The 17,019-nt window shown below is 56.4% G+C and overlaps 1 protein-coding gene across 3 annotated transcripts in view; it reads right to left on the reverse strand.

The window, feature by feature from the left end:
* Positions 1 to 426: 426 nt before the first annotated feature.
* Positions 427 to 17,019, reverse strand: part of MAU2 (MAU2 sister chromatid cohesion factor) — a 38,802-nt gene continuing 22,209 nt past the window's right edge. For 2 of the 3 annotated variants that reach the window (XM_033200370.1, XM_033200372.1), the window contains exons 10-19: positions 16,155 to 16,258; positions 15,166 to 15,243; positions 14,720 to 14,785; positions 12,740 to 12,826; positions 9,994 to 10,043; positions 9,698 to 9,775; positions 9,493 to 9,604; positions 4,719 to 4,809; positions 3,805 to 3,932; positions 427 to 3,488 (exon numbers count right to left, since the gene is read on the reverse strand). In XM_033200370.1, the coding sequence (XP_033056261.1) occupies positions 3,414 to 3,488; positions 3,805 to 3,932; positions 4,719 to 4,809; positions 9,493 to 9,604; positions 9,698 to 9,775; positions 9,994 to 10,043; positions 12,740 to 12,826; positions 14,720 to 14,785; positions 15,166 to 15,243; positions 16,155 to 16,258 (869 nt within the window). In that variant the 3' untranslated portion in view covers positions 427 to 3,413. The remainder of the gene's footprint in view (positions 3,489 to 3,804; positions 3,933 to 4,718; positions 4,810 to 9,492; positions 9,605 to 9,697; positions 9,776 to 9,993; positions 10,044 to 12,739; positions 12,827 to 14,719; positions 14,786 to 15,165; positions 15,244 to 16,154; positions 16,259 to 17,019) is intronic. The other variant, XM_033200371.1, reaches the window with a different exon arrangement.

Here is a 17,019-nt window from a genome sequence, read left to right on the forward strand (position 1 = left end):
AACCTGGGAGGTGGAGGTTGCAGTGAGCAGAGATTGCACCACTGCACTCCAGCCTGGGCAAAAGTGCAAGACTCCGTCTCAAAAAAAAAAAAAAAGAACACAGGGACCAGGACACCTGAGTGCGTGGGGGAGTCTGCCCCTGGGAGGGCTGGGAGGATTCAAGGAGCAGGCTGCTGAAGGCCTCATATGCTGATGGAGCATGCGGTTCCTTCCTCTCTAGGCAAGGCCAGGCTGGAGGAAAATGATCAGTGGAGGGGATGGGGACTCAGGCTTCCATCATGTCATCTGGCTCAGCATTTGGGGACTGCATCCTCATGCTGAAGACCCTGCCACAGAGGGGGCCCCTGTGGGCATGGCAGGGAGGATGGCAGCCATCTTTGGGATGGTTCACAAAGGGGACAGAGGAAACAACAAAGACACAGCACGTGGCTCCTGTAAGTCATTTTACTTTGAATATATAGGAAACGAAATCCACAAACAGGAAGCTATGTTCTATGGTTACGTCTTTTAAACAATGTTCTGTATTTACAAATTGTCTTTTTTTCCTAAGTAAAAGCACCAGCTGAAAGTTATAGGCTGCTAAAACCATTACGATACTACAAACCCATTAAAAGACATTATGCCAAATGTACTTATTAAAAACCTTAACAAAATAAGACAACTGACAATGCAACCAACAAATTGAGCCACCATGCTGGTTGGGTGGCAGTTTCAATTTCCCTGCCTGCTTCTGATAAACGGGGCTGGGAGTGCTTCTCCCAGGGAGAGGACCCTCGCCCACCGGCAGGCAACTACAGGGACAGAGCTGGGGAAAGACAGCTGTCTGAAGGCAACACGGCAGCCTCACTTCCTGCTGTAGGTGGCTTCCTCGTCAGACCTCCTCAACCCACAGGCCACAGGCCAAGGGCAGAGGCATACAGGAGGGTCTGGTCAGCTTTCAGCTGTTCATCTGTCAACAGAATGCCTTTCGGCGACCTCCTTGTCCTCATCCACTGAAGGGTCTGGAGTTTTTATTTCTTCCTAGACACTTAGCTATAGGAGACTGTGTGATGTGTCCTCAGGGACTTGCTGTCTGCCTTCGTTTTATTTATTTATTTATTTTGACACAAAGTCTCACCATCACCCAGGCTGGAGTGCAGTGGTGCGAACATGCTCACTGCAGCCTCAATCTCCTGGACTCAAGTGATCCTCCTGCCTCAGCCTCCCAGTCAGCTGGGACTGCAGGCATGCACCCCCATGTCTGGCCTCTATTCTTGCAATTGAATGAGACACTATGAGGCGCTGAGTGACTCACAGGAAGGTACTTGTCAAAAGCTTTGTGTCATCAGAAGATGCGGCTGTGGAAGGAGGTTCAAAGCTTGCACACACGCGTGCGCACACACACACACACACGATTTGGCTTCCATAAAGCTCGAGTAGAATATTAAATATCGAGTACTGAGTTTTTAATTGTAAACTTAAGATCTCATCCTTAACTTTACATATACATAGATAACGGGGTGGTCATGAAAAGCACTTTAACATCAGGACAGATGTTAAGTTTTGAGGTTCTGTTTTCAACTGCTCTACATACAAAATGCCCTACAAGCAAAGAAAGGCTTAAATAAATAGATGGGGATGAACATGATGCACGCCGTGATGACATGAGTATGGTGTGCAGGGGTCAGACAGTGCGGGACACAGGTAGGCAGGAGCACATTGTGGAGACACAAGTGGTGGCATCTCAGTGATGCAGGGGAGGATCTGAGGGGCTCCTTCAAGGTGGAGCTAGCAGAAGCCATGGCTCAGGAGGAAGACGGGACAGGGAGAGCTTGTGGGTCAGTGCCACACGCTCTCCTATTGGCCTCACGGGCCTGGGGGCAGCCCTGGGTAGCACAGGACAGGGCCAGGCTCTCCCCCTGGAGACCCAGAGATGGTGGTGGTCCTTTTAGGACAAACCCTCACCAGCCCTGTCCTCTGACCAGCCTGTCACTGCTGCTGATGTCAGGTAGTGGCCAGTGAGGAAGGGGGTTATTGGCAGCCCTGCCTGTGGCTAAGGCACACCTAGCCTGGGAGCCCTGAGCAGCTGACCTGAGCAATCCAGCATCCCCTCAGTCACAGACGCTGAAGCTCCCAGAGGCAGCTCCACCAAGTGAGGGTGACAAGACCTGAAACCACCACCTACCCCGCTGAGCAGGACCCCCACTCCCTGCAGCAGGGAGAGGCTCCTGGGCCCCAGAAGCTGGAGGGGATGGTGTTTTGAGTCCTGATACCTGCTGCTGATATCCTAACCCCTGACCCCCCAACTCACAATGCCACACTGTGACCACTGGGGCACCTCCTGATTATCAAGAAAAGTGGATACAACCAAATGCTGCTGTCTGGGCCCAGCGGAGACTCCCTGGGGCCTCGCTAGGGTCGGAGTTTCACACTATGCCCCAGAGACCCAGCAGGGAAAGCGAGCCAGCAGGGTGGGGGACCAAGAGGCTGAGCCTATAGACGTCCTTTGCAGGGAAGGCCACAGATCTGCCAGGAAGAAAGTCCCTGGGCTCCAGATCTGGGGGGCAGGGGGCCCATGCCATGCACTCTAAGCTAGCTGAGGAGGTGATCTTAAATTTGGGAGAGAAGCCCACTCCCCCGCTTCCTGCCCCTCAGCAGCCACAAGATGGGGGAAGGTGGCTGGTGCAACAGGAGCCTCAGCTCCCAGCTCCAGCTCCACAGATCTTCACCGCACACCCGTGTGCACGCACATGCACACCCGTGTTTACAATCACCTGCACCCCCACGGTGGGATGGCGAGTCCGGTCAAGGTGCAGATGTTTGGAAGCTGAGTTCCTGGGTCCCTGAGGGTTCCTGACCAGAGGCCCTGGCTGCTGCAGGGACCGACGCTGGAGAGAAAGCTGGGAAAAGTGCTGGGATCTGTGCTTCGTCCCACACGTGGGCCATTACTTCTTTCCTCCAAATTCAGGCCAGAAACAGGTGTCTGGGCTCTGGAAATTGCCTTGAGCAGAGGAAACACTCTACTCCTGCTCGGCATCAAGGCCTGGGCGATGGAGAGTCAGGCACGGTGCCCCTGGGGCACCGCCTGCCCTGGCACATAGGATTAGGACCTGCTGGAGGCCTGTACCCTACTCCTGGCCGACGTGACCCAGATGCAGAGGCACGACTGGCACTGAGGTCCACTCTGAAGGATGGCTCTGGAGAGACAGCGCCTGTATGCCACCTGTGAGCCTCTGCAGTGGGGGTCTTGGTGCGAGGTGGGAACGGCTGCCACCCCTCCCGGGAGGGCAGGGACTGGCCCTGCACATTCCCAGAACTTGGAAGCTCTAGAGACAGTCAGGAAGGAAGCACGCCTCGGGGGCAGGCTTGAGTGCCGTCTGGGTGGAAGCCGGACATGCGCAGGCCCTGTGGAGCTGGACAGCCCCATCAAGGCCTCACAGGAGGCTGGCCAGGCTGGTGTTGGGTCCATTCTGAGCTTGGAACTGCACAGGGGGTGGACCGTCTGTCCACTGTGGGAAAGACAGGACATGCGAGTCAGGCACTGTGGGCCGTTCCCAGGGAAGGAGAGGTGGGAATGTTGCCCTCCTTGGGCTGCTAACCCAACCGGGACTCTGTTCTCCACGCCCCAGTCCAATGGGCCCCGAGGAGGCACCTGTGTCCCTTGCTAGGGTGGGGGTGCCCGTGGCCATCTCTCCCATCAGAGAGCACTCCTGAGGCTGAGTTAGGGTTTGTTGGACAAAGAGAAATACAGCCAAGGTGCCCCCTTCCTCTTGTAGGTGGGGAGCCCGCTGGTCCCCGATCCCATCCTCACACCCACACCCGTACCGTGATGAGGTTGTGTTCGGGGAGGCTGCAGGCCTCAATGTGGTCCTGGAGCAGCTGCTGCGAGAAGTTCTGGTGCATCTGGGCGGCTTCATGGGCATCCATGGCGTTCCCACAGGCTTTATTCAGGTCTGAGAGTGAGACATGAACATGGGGACCCACCTTGCCCTGTCACTGCCCAGGCCCTCCCACTTGGTGCAGATGGAGCCCCAAGGTCAAGTCTCAGCTGAACCGGTGGATCTCTGGGTGCCTGGCACGTCAGTGGCCCTGAGCCCTGTCTTGGGATCACAAAGACCATGCGCCAGTTGCTCTCACAGGGCAGAACAGGGCTGGTTGGGCAGTGAAAGCCCAATGCCAGGCTTCTCACCAGCACACCAGGGAGCCTATGGCCAGCCCTCAGGCAAACAGACGTCTGACGCCCATCCTGAGGCAGCAGCCCCAGGCAGCCCACTGCACATGGAGCACCCTGTCTCCTGTCACCTCCCCAGGGCCCTGGGGGAGTCTCTGGACCTCAGTTTCGTCATCTGGAAATGGGGGAGCTGCGGTAACAGCACTGATACTCGCTGAGTGCCCACACTGCTCCCAGAGCAAGCTGGCCAGCCCTGCCCAATAGGCATGGCTGCTGTCTGCCTTCCTGGGAAGAAGCGAGGCTCACAGCCCAAGTCTACCAGATACCAAGTCTCACCCTCTGGGTCCTGTAGAGACTGAACCAGACCCCGAGTCAAGTGGATGCCACAAATGCACCCACTGCCCTCAACCACGGTCTTCTGAGGAGCACCCCCTACCCATACTAGAACTGGGGCTGTGGCCCACGGAGGCCTAGTCCGAGCTAAGGCTGAGCAGGACGTGCCCAGCAGCCTTGATCTCTCGGGAGGGCCAGGCTGGGGCCGGGGAAGAGGGGTGGCCATTGCACTCACCTCGCAGCAGTGCTGACGACCACAGCTGTACTGACATGTCCGGGATCTTGCTGGCGAGCTGCATGGCAGGTACCACCATGTTGTTACTCTCCTGTCAATCAAGAGCAGCAAGGGGGAGTGAGGAGCCCGGACCCCACTTGCCGAACCCAGCCCAGGCTGGCGTGGGGATAACCTACTGAACCCAGCCCAGGCTGTGACATCCTTCTGCATCTGTTGAACTCCTATGCTTACCTCAGAGCCCATCTCAAATGGCCCTCTCTGAAGTATCACTGAAAAACAAACTGCCCTCACTTCTGGCTCTGCAGGTACCTACTCACAGGAGCATGGCCAATGGACAACTCTGGGGGCTTCTACCTTTTCAAGCGGAGAAAAAGCACTGATGGCAGTTAGCCCTGGACCCACAATGGGGGCTGATCAGAAATGAAGATTCGTTTAGGGTTCTGGGTTCCAGGTTCTGAGAGGGGCAGCAGCCTCTCCGGTTTGTCTTCCACAATTGAGTTGCCTCTCGTGGAGGCCCCGGCAGACACGTAGGGGCTTTGGGGGCACCAGCATGCAGGAATCCTCCAATCCTGAATCCCGGCTTGGTGACTGCACAAGGCCACCCCAGTTGCAGCCCTAGCATCCTCAGGATGTGGCAGGAAGAGCTCAGTAAGAGCCATCAGGGCCCATAAATGCCCATCCCTGTCACTATGGCAAGGGCCTGGAGCCGGTGGACAGGAGCCTGTGCTACACAGCCTACATGGCGACCAGCAGTGCTGGGCTGACCCTGTCTGGGTCGAGGACTCAAAGCCCTGTCAGCCTGGATGTGGGGTTCAGGTAAGGCCTGGAGAATTCCCTAGATGGTAGCTCCTGGCAGCCCAGGGAACACTTGGGAAGTCAAGATGGACACATCCCCAAAACCGACTCCTGAGAACTGGCTTTGATGCCACCAAATACTTCTCCAGAGTGCAGAGATGCTCCTCCTGAGACGCAAAGCCCAACAACTCTATGCTGCCCTGTAGCTGCACCTTGAAAGTGGGCTCCAAGTGGGTCTTGGAGCTTTTAAAAATTCACCAAGCCCTTCTGACACCTCACAGCAAGAAAAACTGCTCTCTTCCACTAGGCCTGGCTTATTGTGAGCCGGGATGGCCTCTCTGCAGAAAGCCAAGGGCCTCTGTCTGAAAGCAGCCTGGGGAAGGAGAGTCCTCCTTCAGTGCTCCTGGGTAGGTTCTCCCAATGCCAGCTTGGGGTACCCCACAAAATCTGAAGACTTGAGTGATCCTGGGGGGTGTCCCGCTCGTGTGGACACTCTAGCCTAACAGGCTTAGGACAGGGCATCCTAAGCTCTTCTTGGCCCCTGGACCCTCACCTGAGCCCATCTGACATACCCTGAGGCCACCTGCACTGTCCAATGGGGACATACAGCCCTCACTGTGCTCAGAGGCTGAGGGCAGGGTGGCAGCACATTCTAGAAGGAGCCAGCTACAGGTTTTGACGGGGTGGTGGCATCCCCAGTACTGAGGCCAAGGCCCACCAGGGCCTGAGCCGCAAGGCCCATTCGTTGGCCTCTGCAAAGGCTTACCACACAGTTGTGTGTGTGTGTTGCGGTGGGCAGGGGCAGGCACCAGGTTTGTTAACAGCATCCACACTGAGGGAGCCCTCAGATCCCGTGAAACTTTACAAGCCAAGACACACATCCTGCATTATCTATCCTGTGGAAATGGCTACAGTGAGAATGGTTAAACTACAGAGTAGATGGTGCTTCAAAACACTCACTGCCATTAAGGAAAAAAAAAAAAAAAGCTTCCAATACAGTGGTGTGGAGAAAGGCAAATATAAAATTACCCGGTGGCTCACGCCTATAATCCCAGCACTTTGGAAGGCCAAGGTGGGCAGATCACCTGAGGTGAGGAGTTTGAGACAAGCCTGGCCAGTGTGGTGAAACCCCATCTCTACTAAAAATACAAAAATTAGCCAGGTGTGGTGGCGTGTGACTATAATCCCAGCTACTTGGGAGGCTGAGGCAGAAGAATCCATGGAACCTGGGAGGTAGAGGTTGCAGTGAGCCGAGATTATACCACTATACTCCAGCCTGGGCAACAGAGCAAGACTCCATCTCAAAAAAAAAAAAAAAAAAATTACTAAACAGGCTGACAAGCAAAACCTTCAGGTGGAAGGGGTGGGCAGCAGGAAGGGATGGATGACAGAGACATGCTATTTTTTTGTTTTGCTTCTCAACCTTTTAATTATGAACATGTTATATTTTATAATCTAGAAAAATAACAACTTTTTTTTTTTTGAGCCAGGATCCCACTGTGTTGTCCAGGCTGGAGTGCAGTAACATGATCACAGTTCACTGCAGCCTCAACCTCCTGGACTCAAGTGATCCTCCCACCTCAGCCTCCCAATTAGCTGGGACCATAGGCATGAGTTCCCACACCGGCTAATTTTTTTGTTTGGTTTTTTTTTTTTTTTGAGGCGGAGTCTCGCTCTGTCGCCCGGACTGGGGTGCAGTGGCCGGATCTCAGCTCACTGCAAGCTCCGCCTCCCGAGTTCACGCCATTCTCCTGCCTCAGCCTCCCGAGTAGCTGGGACTACAGGCGCCCGCCACTTCGCCCGGCTAGTTTTTGTATTTTTAGTAGAGATGGGGTTTCACCGTGTTAGCCAGGATGGTCTCGATCTCCTGACCTCGTGATCCGCCCGTCTCGGCCTCCCAAAGTGCTGGGATTACAGGCTTGAGCCACCGCGCCCGGCCTTTGTTTGGTTTTTGTAGAGATGGGATCTCACTATGTTGGTCAGGCTGATATTGAACTCCTGAGTTCAAATGATCCTTCCACCTCTGCCTCCCAAAGTGTTGGGATTACAGGCCGCTTGAGTCACTGTGCCTGGCTGGAAAATATCTTATTATTATTTTTTTAAGAGATAGCGTCTCTAGGGCCAGGCACAGTGGGTCATGCTGTAATCTAGCATTTTGGGAGGCTTAAGTGGGTGGATCACTTGAGCTCAGGAGTTCAAGACCAGTCTGGGTAACATGGAGACCTGGTCTCTACCTGAATGGCTAAGCGTGGTAGCACACACCTGTGGCCCCAGCTACTTGGGAGGCTGAGGTGGGAGGATCACTTGAGCCTGCAAGGGGCGAAGGTTGCCATAAGCTGAGCTGAGATCGTGCCACTGCACTCCAAATTGGGTGACAGAGTGAGACTCGGCCTCAAAAAAAAGAGGGTCTCGCTAGGTTACCCAGGCTGGTGGTCTTGAACTCCTGGGATCAAGGGATTGTCCCCCATCCGCCTCCCAAAGTGATACAGGCAATGAGCCACTGTGCCTGGCCAAAATTTTTTTTTTTTTGAGATGGAGTCTTGCTCTCACCTAGGCTGGATGGAGTACAATGACACGACCTCAGCTCATTGCAACCTCTCCACCTCCTGAGTTCAAGCAATTCTCCTGTCTCAGCCTCTGGAATAGCTGAGAGTACAGATGTACACCGCCAGGCCTGGCTAATTTTTGTATTTTTAGTAGAAATGGGGTTTCACCATGTTGGCCAAGCTGGTGTTGAATTCTTGACCTCAGGTGATCTACCTGTCTCGGCCTCCCAAAGTGCTGGGATTACAGGCATGAGCCACCATGCCTGGCACAAAAATATCTTTTTTTTTTTTTTTTTCTGAGACAGAGTCTCACTCTGTTGCCCAGGCTGGAGTGCAGTGGCATGATCTTGGTTCAATGCAACCTCTGCCTCCTGGGTTCAAGTGATTCTCATGCCTCAGCCTCCCCAGTAGCTTGGATTACAGGCTCCCACCACTAATTTTTGTATTTTTAGTAAGAGATGGGGTTTCACTACGTTGGCTAGGCTGGTCTTGAAACTCCTGACCTCAAGTGATCTGCCCGCCTTGGCCTCCCAAAATGCTGGAATTACAAGCATGAGCCACTGTGCCTGCCCAAAATATCTTCTTAAAAAAAAAAAAAAAACAGGCTGGGCGCGGTGGCTAAGGCCTGTAATCCCAGCACTTTGGGAGGCCAAGGCAGGTGGATCACGAGGTCAGGAGTTCGAGACCATCCTGGCTAACACAGTGAAACCCCGTCTCTCTACTAAAAATATAAAAACATTAGCTGGGTGTGGTGGCAGGTGCCTGTAGTCCCAGCTACTTGGGAGGCTGAGGCAGGAGAATGGCGTGAACCCGGGAGGTGGGGCTTGCCGTTAGCCAGGATTGCACCACTGCACTCCAGCCTGGGCAACAGAGAGAGACTCCGTCTGAAAAAAAAAAAAACTTCAAGACCTCGTGAGATCAGGAGGGTGAGAGTAGGCAAGGAATTGACAAGAAGGACTGTCCCACCAGACACCAGCTGACCTTGGGTGGGGACCAACTCCAAGGGCCACTTGTACACTGAGAGGACACTGTGCATGCTGGGCAAGAATGAAATGTTTGGGAGTCTGACTGAGAGGAGGCACCTCTCTGCCCCACGGGTGTCAACACATAGGATGGGGTGCCTGCGTCATCCCCACTAGCTCAGGGCAGCTGCTTTGGTTCTGGCTTCAGCTCCCCGAGCCCAGGGGCTCTGCCTGCCTGATGTCTGAGGCCACACCCATCAGGCCTCCTGCCTGCCCCCACACCCTCTGTGGGTGCCCAGCTCCCCTGGCCCTGCCTGCCCAGGCTGTGGGAGTCAGGGTGTCCACCTAGACGTGCTCTTCGAGGGGCACAGGATGAACAGTGCCATGCCACCCCTAAACTGCTAGCCAGCTCCTGTCCCTCAGCCAAGCCCCACAGGTACCCAAGGGAGCGGCCCAGCCCAGGGTACTCACCCTGTGGTTTCCCAGCACATAGAAGATGTGGCCCAGGAGCACAAGGGAGCAGGCTGTGAGCCGGTTCAGGTCCTCGGCATTGGACATCTTCAGAGTTTCCCGCAGAAATCGCCTGACAAGGAGAATGAGGGCGCTGACGGCCTGCAGGATGGGGCCTGGGCTACCCTGAGCACGGCCCACACGCTGCCCCCTGCCCCACACTCACTTGGCCTCATTGTAGCGTCCCTGGAAGAAGGAGAAGAGCCCACGCACGTAGAAGGCGGCCGCTCGGAGGCAGTGTGAGCTGCAGGGAGAGTGCAGTGTCACGTGGGGTGGGGATTTTGAGAAAGAACGTTTACAAAACAGTGGTGGGCAGCTGGAGGGGATTTCTGAGAGCCCCCTGCTGCAGACTATCTGCGAGGAGGGGTATGGGGTGTCAGGGCGCAAGGGGCAGTTGGGGGCCCCATCCCAAGAGCATGGGGAGCCTAGGCCATGTGTGGAGTGGTGCCCGGAGTGGCTCACCTGACAGGGAAGCTGTGGTCTGGGTTGATCCTCTCCAGCAGACTGTAGAGCTGAGTGGGGGAGGAGGCAGAGAAGAGCCAGTCAGCACCATTCTGCATCTTCACAGGAGAAAGGTCCCCAAGACGCACTGCAGTGCATGGGGATTTCTCTACACCCCCATAGGGACTGTGGCCCCCAGGTCAAGCCTGGTGACTGACCAGCAAGAGCAGCCTCTGGTGAGAAGGGCCAGGGGCAAGACTCTCACACCCTCAGCCAGCCCTGCCTGTGCCACCCTGTCCTGTGGTAGATGACAGGGGCCTGGGCGTCCAGAAGGCCTTTATATGGTCAGAGTGGCGCTGAGGGGCTGGCCTGGCAGTGCGTAGATTGGCAGGCTGGGGCCCGTGAGCCCTGTGGGCTGCTAGGGGTGAGTGGGTGGGATTTCTCTGGAGGTGCAGGGACCCCAGGAGGCTTGGATGGGGGCGTGACCTGATAATTTAGATGCCCTCTGGCTGCAGAGGCACAGGGGAGCCAAACTCCTCAACACTGTGAGCCCACATCTGGCATCAGATGACCCAGCCAGGGCTGGGCTTTCTTTTTTTTTTTTTTTTTTTTTTTTTTTTGAGACGGAGTCTCGCTCTGCCGCCCAGGCTGGAGTGCAGTGGCCGGGTCTCAGCTCACTGCAAGCTCCGCCTCCTGGGTTTACGCCATTCTCCTGCCTCAGCCTCCCAAGCAGCTGGGACTACAGGCGCCCGCCATGTCGCCCGGCTAGTTTTTTGTATTTTTTAGTAGAGACGGGGTTTCACCATGTTAGCCAGGATGGTCTCGATCTCCTGACCTCGTGATCCGCCCGTCTCGGCCTCCCAAAGTGCTGGGATTACAGGCTTGAGCCACCGCGCCCGGCCGGCGAACTTCTTTTTCTTTTGAGACAGGTTCTTGCTCTGTTGCCCAGGCTGGAGTGCAGTGGCCCGATCATGGCTCACTGCAGCCTCAATCTCCCTAGCTCAAGCAATCCTCCTGCCTCAGCCTCCCAAGTAGTTGGGACCACAGGCCGGCAACCCCACACCAGGTTTTTAAAACACTTTTTGTAGAAATGGGGGTCTCCTATGTTGCCCAAGATGGTCTTGGACTCCTGACCTCAAGTGATCCTCCTGCCTTGGCTTCCCAAAGTGTTGGGATTACAGGCGTGAGCCACAGCACGTGGCCTGAGACACTTTGGAGGCAGACCTCCAGCGGTGAAAGAGATACTAGAACTGAGGGATATCCTAGGGCTAAGGGGGATCCCAGGGCTGAGTGGGATTCCGGGGCTGAGTGGGCATCCTAGGGCTGAGGAGGGAATCCCAGAGCTGAGGGGGATCCCAGGGCTGAGGAGGGAATCCCGGGGCTGACAGAGGATCCCAGGGCTGAGGAGGGAATCCCGGGGCTGACAGAGGATCCCAGGGCTGAGGAGGGAATCCCGGGGCTGACAGAGGATCCCAGGTCTGAGGAGGGAATCCTGGGGCTGATAGAGGATCCCAGGACTGATGGAAGATCTTAGGGCTGAGGAGGGGATCCCAGGGCTGAGGAGGGGATCCTGGGGCTTAGGGTATCCCGGGGCTGAGGAGGGGATCCCGGGGTTGAGGAGGGGATCCCGGGGCTGAGGAGGGAATCCCGGGGCTGACAGAGGATCCCAGGCTGAGGAGGGAATCCCGGGGCTGACAGAGGATCCCAGGTCTGAGGAGGGAATCCTGGGGCTGATAGAGGATCCCAGGACTGATGGAAGATCTTAGGGCTGAGGAGGGGATCCCAGGGCTGAGGAGGGGATCCTGGGGCTTAGGGTATCCCGGGGCTGAGGAGGGGATCCCGGGGCTGAGGAGGGGATCCCGGGGCTGAGGAGGGAATCCCGGGGCTGAGGAGGGAATCCTGGGGCTGACGGAAGATCCTAGGGCTGAGGGTGATCCCAGGGCTGAGTGGGGATCCCAGGGCTGAGAGGGACTGCAGAGGGAATCTGACTCTTATGCAAACATTGGCTCAGAAGCCCATGAGAGCAACCTGGGCGTCCCCACCCAACACTGCAGCCAGTGAGTGACCCTGACCCTGCAGTGGCATCAGTACAACCTGGGGACAACGTGCCCTGGCTGCTGCACCTTAGGACTGAGCCTCAAGGCCTGGCCGGCATCCTAGAGCAGAAAGCTTGGGCTACAAGACTTTGTTTGAGGGATTCATACAGCTTGGTTTGTGATGGAGAAGAGTGTTCTGTGGCTACAGGAATTTTTTTTTTTTTGAGAAGGAGTCTTGTGCTCTGTCGCCCAGGCTGGAGTGCAGTGGTGTGATTCTGGCTCCCAGCAAGCTCCACCTCCTGGGTTCACACCATTCTCCTGCCTCGGCCTCTTGAGTAGCTGGGACTACAGGTGCCCACCACCATGCCTGGCTAATTTTTTTGTATTTTTAGTAGAGACGGGGTTTCACCGTGTTAGCCAAGATGGTTTCGATCTCCTGACCTTGTGATCCGCCCGCCTCAGCCTCCCAAAGTGCTGGGATTACAGGCGTGAGCCACTGCGCCTGGCCTAGCTATGAGAATGTTTTTGTCTCAGACCTGGCCTCTCCCGGCCATAGCCCCTGATTCACCTCCGGGATGCCCTGTGTGCCTCTGTGTCGGGTGCTGCCCATCCCTCAAAAGGTGAACACCCTGGGGTCTGCTGAGATGTGCTGGTGCCTAGGACAACCCCCTGGTTCCCCAAAAAGAAGAGAACAGAGAGAAAGGATACCGAACATGAAGCATGTCACCTACTACCTCTTGGTGTCTATTTCCTTCCCGTATATACACACTCGCCAGGTTGGTGACGATGAAGGCCCACAGCTCCTGGTGGTTGGTGAGCTGGAATGGGAGGCAGGGACATTAGGGGGCTGAGTCGGGCGCTGTGACCCATGTGGCAGTGTGAGAGCCACCCACAATCTCCACGGAGACTACTTTGGAAAAGACTTGTTTTTTTCATTTCAAACACACTTGCCTTGCCTCCTAAACTCAAGGGTAACACAGCTATTAATTCTTCTCATTATAAAATCATTGTCTGTGTTACGGGGCAGTTAGAGAACAGAGAAGAGGAAAACCAGCCACCCCGATCCCACCCTCAGAACATGTTGGGTTTTGGCCCATTTTTTGCTGTCTGTCAGGACTGAGACCTGGTGGACCCTTCCTCCGGGCCACAGCCAGCAACCTGGGGGACCCAGGTGTCCACTGCTATCAAGGCACATGCTGGTCCTGGGCGGGGGTCACTCTTCATGGGGGGAAGTGGGGAAGAGGGGAGCTGTTGTCCCAGAGGGGGCCAGCACAGGCCCCGCTCCAGAGGTAGGTGACGCTGTCAGAGGCCAGAAATGCTGCTGATGACAGGTGGTGGATGGGTCATGGTCCCTGGCTCTTCTTGGGAAAGGAGATCATCAAGAGAGGAACCAATCTATGTGGCTCAAGCCCTGCCTAGACCCTGGTTCCCAGTGGGGCTGGGCAAGAGGTGGAGTGAGCCAGGGAAGCAGAGACCCCACCTGCACAGATGCCCTCCTGGCACACACCCAGGAGACCCAGAGGATCTTTTGAATCAAGCAAGCACAGATGCTCTGAGACTCAGCAAGGTGGGGGATGTTTGTTGAGGGGCCACAGGAGGCACGTGTGTTTGGGGTTAGTAGGGCTGGGGCTGCATCCTGGCTCCATCACTCCTAGGTGGGCCATGAAAAAGAGGCTCTCTTTTGGCCCCGGGGTGAGGACTCCTTAGGGTATGTGGCCTTGGGAACTTTGACATGGAACCAAACCAGCAACAGCAACCACTTGTGGGGAGTGAGACGGAGACGGAGATGGCAGGATGGCAGGGCCACAAGGAGGGTTCTGGCCCTGCTGTAGTCAGAGTGAGCCAGAGTCCGGAGAGTGAGGCAAGGAAGCGGAGGAGTGGGTGCCCAGTCGGCCCTTCCCTCCCAAGCATGCTGTCTGCACGTCAGGGCTCCTGTGCACCTCTGAGGCCAGTGGCGGGGGTGGCAGCACCCACAGGCCTGTGGGGTGCCGTGGAAGGGAACTCTGTCCAACGGTCAGGGTGCACGCAGGACTCCCTGGTGACCTTGCCCGAGTGGCAGACAGAGCAGCCCCTGCTCCCTGACACCTCTCCTCAGGGCCCTTCCTAGAACCATCGGGAAAAAAGCGTCCACAGCCTCCATTTCCTGTGAGGAGATTGAGGCTGAGGTGGGGACATGATGGTCCAGTCCTGGGCTGGGGCGCTCTATGAGGATGTGGCACTAGCCTTCTTCCCCATCTGCAGCCAGGAGCCTGGGGAGCTGCTTCACCCTCCCTGGCTCAGCAGGACCAGGAGTCCTCCACTGCCCAAAAAGCACCTGTGAGATGGCCCAGCTCCACCACTCCCCATGGGAGCCCTGAACCCAGGGTGGCTCTAAGTCGTCAGCTGACACTTGAGCCAATCCAGCCTTAGGGGTGGCTGCCACAAAAGCTCCTACTCAGGCCTGGAAGTGGTGTCCACCGACACGTCGCACCTCTCCCTCACGTCTGCCCTGGGGTCAACTCAGGAAGACCCTGGCCCCATAGCTGTCCCTTATCCAGATAAACAGTGCATCACTGCCAAGGCTGACATGGGCTGACTACTGTGCATTCCCTCTGGGGCTGCGGCTTTGCATAGCTGACCTAGTGCGACTGCTGTCCTCATCACAGACCACGCCCGACTCCTTACTCAGAAGTGTGGCCCGCCCCGAGCAGCAAGGAGGGCCGGCACCTTACCCGCAGGGCTGTGGTGAACTGGGCTTCCGCGTTGTCCATGCAGTTGACAGAGACACAGTACAGGCCCTGGAAGAAGATGTGTTGTCATCAGGGCCGGCCCCTGGGAAGGGGGCTCAGATCAGAGACACATGCAGTGCCAACCGGGCCTACACGGCTGCCCTGGAGGAGTATGATAATGGCTCACTGTCGAGCCAGCTGCGATGCGGGTAATATGCTCACTGTCCCCCGCTTTCAGACCCAAGCCAGTGTGGGGTGGGACAAGATGCTCACTGGAAACATTCTGGATCCTGCCTGGGGAGGTTATATGATTACCTATGGGAACATTCTGGATTCTGATTAGGGTGCTGTCAGGGGGTTCTTCACTGGGAATGTTCTGGATCCGGTTAGGTACTTACTTACTGGGAACATTCTGGATTCTCCTGGGGTGCTGTCACGGGGTTACTCACCAGAAGTGTGTGCAGCTGTGCTGCGTGGTTGGAGAAGAGCCGGGGGGACTGCTGGCACAGCTGGCAGACCTGGGAGATCTGCCGGGAGAGAGTGTGCCGCCATCACAGGACTGCAACCTGGGACCTGGCGTCTGAGCAGCAATGGAGAGACCCCATAGCTGGTGGGTGAGCCCATGTCCCATCTGCCCAAGCTGGGGTACAAAGCCCCAGCAGACACGTCCACCATGAGGGTAAAGAGCAGCCCGGATCAAATTGTGGACAGGGACCCTTGTCTGTTACTCGCCTTTTCCACCCTGTCCAACAGGTGTCTGGGCCGTAAAGGACCTCCAGCCTACTGAAGGCCCCCATGCCCTCTCAGGAGGGTGGGCACTGGGGGTAGAGAGTGTTCTGAACGGCAGGGTGGGGTAGAAGAATCACTGTCAAGGGACCCCCAAATCCCCAGAGACCATGTGTGCTATCCCCTCAGTGTGCAAGCTTTTGGGTCATGGTCCGTTGTTTTTGTTTTTGTTTTTTTTTTGAGATGGAGTCTCACTCTGTTGCCCAGGTTGGAGTGCAGTGGTGCGATCTCGGCTCACTGTAAACTCCACCTGCCAGGTTCAAGCGATTTTCCTGCCTCAGCCTCTCAAGTAACTGGGATTACAGGTGCTTGCCACCACAACTGGCTAAGTTTTGTATTTTCAGTAGAGACGGGGTTTTGCCATGTTGGTCAGGCTGGCCTCAAACTCTAAGCCTCAAGTGATCCACCCCCCTCAGCCTCCCAAAGTGCTGGGATGACAGGCGTGAGCCACCGTGCTCAGCCTCCACTGGTTTTTGTATGAGATTCTCTTATCAGTGGTGCCCATGCGGGGCTGTAAAATGCTGACTGACAGCAAGACAGCAGGATGGGCCGGCCTGCCAGTACTGCACTTGGCGAATTCAGTCTCTTGTCTGACACTGCTGAGACCCAACAAACTCCTGGGCCTTCCCACCCCTCCTGCGTCCAGCCTTACCTCCTGCAGCGCCGTGGCCTTGTGACCCGTGACGAGGCGGCACATGATGATGTGCTCCAGCAGGATCACTTGGAAGGATGACAGGATGGGGCTGCAGTCCAGCACTATGGGCGAGAGTCAGGGGTGAGCATGCAGGGGAGGCCAGAGGAAGCGCCATCCCCACCTCATTCCTGTCTCCAGTCACACTGGCCAGGCACCCACCCCGTCATCTCCCCTAGTCCCCACTGCGCCCTCCAAGTAAGGGAGTGTGTCTTGCTGTCCAGGTGGAGAGACGGAGCTAGAGCCAGAGGTTGGTTCCCACAGTGCTCCAAGAGGGGTCGGCTCTGACCCTCACCCTCACCCTACGTGCTCAAGAGCCTGTGGACATGGCAGGTTCTAGAAATGTGGAAATGTGGAAACCACCCTGGATCATGAGACCATGCAGCAGAGCCTCAGGCAGTGGGGTAGCGGGACCTGGGCCGGGCCCCACCTCCTGACAGCCCCAAGCAGCCATCCTCACATGGGGAAAAAGAGAAGCACAGGCCTCTCGGGCTTTGGGCTGCCTTGGCTCTGATGCCTTCTCCCCCAGCAGCACTCATGAGGGAGCAGACAGACAGACTAATGGGCACACTGCACCAGCCAGAGACATCTGCTCTGGGTTTGTGCTAGTCAAAGGTCCCTAGATGGATTAGACAGTTGAGCATCTGGAAAAAACTCATGACCGGCCGGGCGCGGTGGCTCAAGCCTGTAATCCCAGCACTTTGGGAGGTCGAGACGGGCGGATCACGAGGTCAGGAGATCGAGACCATCCTGGCTAACACAGTGAAACCCCGTCTCTACTAAAAAAAGTACAAAAAACTAGCCGGGCGTGGTGGCGGGCGCCTGT

Source organism: Trachypithecus francoisi, unplaced genomic scaffold (genome assembly GCF_009764315.1).
Source record: "Trachypithecus francoisi isolate TF-2019V2 unplaced genomic scaffold, Tfra_2.0 Lachesis_group5, whole genome shotgun sequence".
Taxonomy (NCBI): domain Eukaryota; kingdom Metazoa; phylum Chordata; class Mammalia; order Primates; family Cercopithecidae; genus Trachypithecus; species Trachypithecus francoisi.